The sequence below is a fragment of the Crocodylus porosus genome, unplaced genomic scaffold (genome assembly GCF_001723895.1).
Source record: "Crocodylus porosus isolate Cpor-Errol unplaced genomic scaffold, CroPor_comp1, whole genome shotgun sequence".
Taxonomy (NCBI): Eukaryota; Metazoa; Chordata; order Crocodylia; family Crocodylidae; genus Crocodylus; species Crocodylus porosus.
The window spans coordinates 34,117,240-34,123,239 of NW_017728951.1; the positions used below are offsets into that span (position 1 = coordinate 34,117,240).

Sequence of the window (6,000 nt, forward strand, 5' to 3'; positions counted from 1 at the left end):
AGTAAAGGTTATTCTGGATATACATGTGATAATAAAAATCACCATTTGACCCATCAGTGTGGAGGCATCCAGGTCTTCCCCGTGGTACCTCAGCTGCTTTTGACTTCAGAGAGCCGTTGGGTAATATTAGATCCAATTATTAAACAAGGAACCTAGACTGGTACTGAAAAACAAATAAATATTTTATCCCTTTCTAACCAAGGAGTGACAATTGTTCTTCAGGGATTGACTCTATTCCCCTCTCCTCCCCACCCTGAACTTATCCAGGGTAGCCATAAAGGGGATCAATTCATTTCTATCTCCCCTCTCTTTGTATTCAGCTGGCCAAATTAATGCTAGCTTAGTTTTTTTGTGTCTGCGTGCAGTTCTTTTCCCTCCAAAGGCTTTTAATTGACCCCAAAAGCCTTTACAAAATATAGTAAAGAATGGATTAGCAAAGTTGGGCAGTGACTCTAAATCTTTAGTCAAATTTTGCTCCCAATGGAAGTGTGGGGACTTTTGCTAGCTGTTCCAATGGCCTCAGCTGCTTCCTTACTAAGACAAAACTTTTGGAATAGCTAGTGAAAATCCCCGCACTTCCATTGGGAGCAAAGTTTGACTGAGGATCAAGAGAGCCAATAATTATTCTGAGAAGCTTTTTAAAGCAGATGAGCATCTCTGAGGTTGCGAAGAGATTTACTTCCCATCCTGGTAAATTTTTAAAATGTTGTCCCCATCTCTAGTGGTTGAACATTTCTATCTTCAGGGTGCTTGAAAGCAAACACTGGATTTTGTAGCTAATTTAAGTAACAATGGCGTGTGTACACAAGATGCTAAAGGAACAGTAGACTAATTGTACTGCAAATTAGTACAGTAGGCAAAAACCATGCTAATTGTGCAGTAGAATTAGTCTACTGCGCATTAGTGCCACCAAAAAAAAAATGCAGTAGTGCCTGCTTCTTCTCCAGGGATGGCTGAGCTGTAGCTATAACTTGTCCTCCATCTTCCCCATGAAAAGTCTGGCAGATAGAATTCCTCCAAGGTGCCCCAGCAATAACATGACTCCTCCACAACTCCTTCAGCACCCCCAGCTGGGCTGCCCTCAGCTAAAATATGGCTCATGACTAAGTGATTGAAATAATAACCAAAAGAAAGCAGGTACTATATCACACTTCTGTTTTCAGTAGCACCAGGTCAACTTTTGTCTACTTGGGCTGAGTCTGGACAATTGTTTGTTTTCTGGACATTAGCAAGATATCACCATGGCAGGTATCAGACCTTAGTTTTTATAGGAAGAGTTCTTGAGAAAATGTTTCTAAAAAATCTAAATTAAGGGTAATGACTATGAGTCTAAATGAGATGCCTTTTTAACTCCTGTCAGACAACACATGATCAGTGAACTAACATTTTTACAGTGTCTTGAGTCCAAACTCTTCTCAATACAAGTGCTACCAGCCTGCCATTCACAACTAAACCTGACATTTTGTTCCCTGTTCCTAGGGATTGAACACTTCTGTCTTTAAGGTGCTTGAAAGCAAACACTGGATTTTGTGGGGAATTTAAGCAGCACAGGTCGTGTCTACTATGCAGTAGCTGAAAAATACTGTGCAGTAGTGCATCACAGCAGGGACAGTGTTACTATGTTATCGCTCAGTATTATAAGGCTACTGAACAATAGCGTCACCTAAAAGACATTCACCAGCACTGCTGTACAGTAACTCCAGTTACTGCGCATTAATTTAGTACTTGGTAATACACGTACTAAATAAATGCACACTAACAACTGTACAGTAGCATCTCCTGTAAATGTGCTCACAGAGAAGTTTGGAGCACATGGGGAAAATGGGGATTTATAACAAAATCAGTACAGTATATAACATAAATTATAATTTTTACTATCCACAAACAAATACATTTTCCTCATTGAAATGTAACCAACATCAGAGTAACCATTTAACAACACAAAACAGTAGATTGAAAGAACTGAGGGAAGGAAGAAGAATGATGTTGCTACATAATTAAAAAGAAACCTGTGTTTTTTTCCAGGCACTTATGTTATTACTTTCCCACAAAGACAGAAAAGAAGGTATTAGGGGACAAATGCAAAAATGTAGATACGATCTGCAGCTCAGCAAGGCCTGTCATTCAGATATGCATTTATACAGCCCCTAGCACAGTGAGGCTGAACTCAGGTGTGGCCTTTAGGTGATGCAATCAGAATCATGTATTAATAAAAGCATGCTGCAGTCCTTTTAAATGGCAGGAAACAAAGTTGCATTATTGGCATCGCTATCATTATTTCCCACTGACTCCTCTGCCTCCCTTCTGAGACGCTTGTCTCGGTGCTGTTGGAGTAGGAGGGTTCCAATCCATCCTGCAAATGGCCCAGAGCTCTATATAACCTCAGCTCGCTTCCTGAGGCTGCTGGGAAAATGTTCTCTGTCCCAAAGAAAATGTTTCAGAGAAAAACAGACCAGCAAGGTTCCCCCACAATCCACCAAGGTAACATCCTGTTAGAGGCAAACAAGATACCCAACTAACCACTAAGCAGCAATTGCTTTAGGATAGTATGAGTTACCTTGTACTTCAAGAGACAACCTCATCATTCTGGCAAGTTTCTAGATGGCTTTCCCAAGCTAATCATGAATGCATGAAATCAGTAGCTAGATGGGACCACTGTCAAGGGGTAGATGGGATCGGGGACCTTGCGTCATTTGCTTGATCACTTATGTTCATTCCTGGATTCTGTGACAGGAAGTGCTATACGGTCTTTTGATGAGCCACAAATCCAAGGTCCTCACCGACAGGGATAGCAGAGAACCTTATGGCATCTAGAAGAGTACAGTTGGCTCAGTTTCTTTCCATTTCCCTGAATCCTACACACCCTCACAGAGACACAGCATTCTTCCTTGCTCTCTGGCGCAAGCTATTGAATAGTGTTCCTGAACACTGGTCATGTTTCCAACCGCTGGCGATGCATAGAGGGTATGCAAAAGTGCATGGGCATTCCCTGAGACTGGCGAAGCACTCCCTGCGAAAAGCACTGCTGACACTGCTGGTGGCACCTGCGGGCAGTTGCTGCTCACCCCGCCCCCCCGCCTTGCCACCGACACCGCTGGTGGTGTCTGTGGGCAGGCCCCAATCACCGCTGGCCACTGCTGCTGCTGCTGGGTGATGGTGGTTTGCCCTGGCCTCTCATATCATTTTCCACTCTTTAATCTGTTTTCTTGCTAAGGTTTTTGTTGCTGCTTTTGTTGCTGCTGAATACTGATTGAGTGCAATAAACATTCAGGCTTAGAGAACAGAGACAGGAGACTGAATCAAAGCTTCCTGGATCTAAATCATTAATGGCATTGCTCAGTGGTTCCGAGGGGTCCTCCTACTGTAGAGCTCAGGGCTGGGGTTGACTCAATTAAAAATAAGGAAGAAAATAAGGCAGTGGAATCTGATTGCACCTCCAGGTGATCCTGAATTTGGGGAATGGTTCACATGTAAATTTAAACTTCACAGCTGGTTTCTGTATCCAAGGGTAAGATTTTCTTGTCCTCTGTCATACTAAGTTTTACTCTAAGGCCATATCCAGATGAATGCAGCCATCTGGATATCCAGAGGTCAAAAAACCCCACAAATCTGCAAAAAAAAAAAAAAAAAAAGCAGAGTGACACATGCAGAGACAGTGCATTCTGCTCAAAACCGGAGCCTGGGTAGCTGGAGCCACACTAGCTGCTGGCCAGGCTCTGAGAAGTAGGACCACTGCTGCTGCAGCCCCAAGAGGCCCCCAGGACCCCAGGTAAGGATGCTGGGCAGTGCTGGCCCCAGCCTCCCCTACCCCACCCAGGGTAACTTGCATGCCAGAGGGAACATGGCACAGGCACTCCCCAGGGACAACTAGCAGCCGCACAAGGTGTCCCACTGCTAGTTGTCCCCGGGGAACCAAACATCTGAGCTCATGTGGACGCAGCCTACAAGTCACCTTGAGCAACTCTCCTAGTACAGTATTCCTCAACATGAGAAATGACAGTAGGATCTGGCCCTCATGGTTCCTGCAAGCTGAACATCCACAATCCCACTGAAAGTTGATACGGGTTGAGGAGACCTAATATTCTGGAAAGATATGACCTCATAAAGGGGCTAAAACAGGGGTGGGCAATTATTTGGACTGAAGGCCACTTAAGTTTTGGTGAGCTGTTGAGGGCTGTGAACACATGCATGCGCAGACACACACACGTGCGCGCAGGCACACACGTGCAACATATGCATGAGAATCCAAAAACACATGCACACAAACACACACGAGCTCCCTGTAGCTCCCCCTGTACACCCTTCCCCACCCTGAGTCCCTGGTATGTGGCCAGGCCGGTGCCATGCTGTGTTCCTGCATACCGCTTCAGGCCATGTGGGTGCAGCTAGAGCAGTTGGCACGGCTCCTGCCCAACCTGGTCACATACTGGGGATTCAGGGTCAGGTAGGAGCCACACCGGGTTCGGGCAGAAGCCAGCCCCGGCTGCAGTTGTGCAGCCGAAGTGGTGTGCCAGAACACAGTGCAGTGCCACTTTTGTAGTGCCTGCATCCCTGGCAGGGCCCAGATAACCTCTGGCTCTTAACCCTCCTTCCCCTACACCTGCTCCCCCACCAGCAAGGAGAGCCATACCTGAGCTTCAGCTCTCGCTGGGGGCCAGGCTGTCTGGTCTATGAACAGCCACAGGGTCAGAGCTGTGTGCAGACAGCTCAGTGCCTCCTGCCTTGGAGTGGACACTGGGGGTTGGAGGGCAGGACAGGGTGGGCTAAGCCAGGGAGGTGAATGGCTGCCTGGACACTGGAGCCAGAGCAGCTGTTGGTGCAGCCGGCTACAGCATGGGGAAGAGAGAAGGGCAGGGTGGACAGAATCATTTGGTGGGCTGGATCCAGCCTGCAGACAGTATTTTGCTCATCCCTGTGCTAAAAGAATGCCCTAGATCTAAGCACAACCCCTGTCCACTTTTGGGAGAAGTCTGAGCCCCAAATTTAGGGTTATAGTTACATTTACTGGCCTTGGAGCTCCTGAGTTCATGAAGGGCCAGATCCCCAGCTGATTTGTGAGGCTTTAGCTGACCTCAAATGTACTGAGGGGGTTTGGCACTGACTACAGTATTCTCTAAAACTGACGGGCCTGTCTTTTCCTTCCCTCAGGGAGCCCACTGTGCTCTTGCTGCGTCCCAGACCCCATGGGCCTATCTTTCCTCCCCACTTATGGCTGCCAGAGCAACCGCACAGCCAGTGTGGCAGCACTGCGTATGAAAGCACGGGAACACTCAGAGGCCGTGCTGCAGTCTGCCAACCTCCTGCCATCCACCAGCAGCAGCCCTACTCCCCCAGCCAAGCCTACTCCAGAGAACGGCCAGGACAACAAGCCTTCTCCAGCCAAAGAACACATGGAAGGGGAGAAGAGCGTATGAGGATGGGTGAGCCTCAGCCACTGGCTTGTTGCAAAGAACCTTCAGCCCCCTGCAGAAATCATCGTCTGGTAAACTACAGTGTGGACCCACCCAGCCAGGATGATCCAGGGCCACCATGAACCTTCGGGATCTAAGGCAAATATGAAAGGATGCCTTAGCTGCACTTCATGCGTCCTGATGCCACCATAGATTATTCCCTTGATTTATTGGCACCTTCTGTGTTTGGAAATGTCTGTGAAACTGTCTTTAGTCTCCTTCCATCCCCATGATACCAAACTGTCCAGAATTCCAGCCTGCTCCCTCTGAAATCAGTGGTGCCCCTATGTACTGTCTTCATTAGAAACAGGATCAACCTCAAATGCCATCCATCTAGTCAGTGGCAACACCTCAGGGTAGCCCAGCCCTGGCCTGTTTGGAATTGGATGCAGAAGGATCTTAACCTGACTACACTTCTTCTGGATGATATGCCTCTCCCAGAGGAGAGAGAGAAGCACCTGGAAGTCCACTAAAGCTGCTCCTTATGGAGCCCCCTCTTCTCAAAATGGAGATGCTTAGAAGTTGATACTTTATGGGGCAAGGAACCAGC

The 6,000-nt window shown here is 47.3% G+C and overlaps 1 protein-coding gene across 2 annotated transcripts in view; it reads left to right on the forward strand.

Moving 5' to 3' along the window:
- The window catches only part of DRGX (dorsal root ganglia homeobox), a 107,459-nt gene that overhangs the window by 21,743 nt on the left and 79,716 nt on the right, over window positions 1–6,000 (forward strand). The window contains exon 7 of one of the 2 annotated variants that reach the window (XM_019555643.1): window positions 5,149–5,488. The exons of the other annotated variant lie outside the window; for it this stretch is intronic. Within the exon in view, the coding sequence (XP_019411188.1) occupies window positions 5,149–5,414 (266 nt within the window). The 3' untranslated portion in view covers window positions 5,415–5,488. Of the gene's footprint in view, window positions 1–5,148; window positions 5,489–6,000 lie in introns of those variants that run through there. 2 annotated transcript variants of the gene reach the window in all.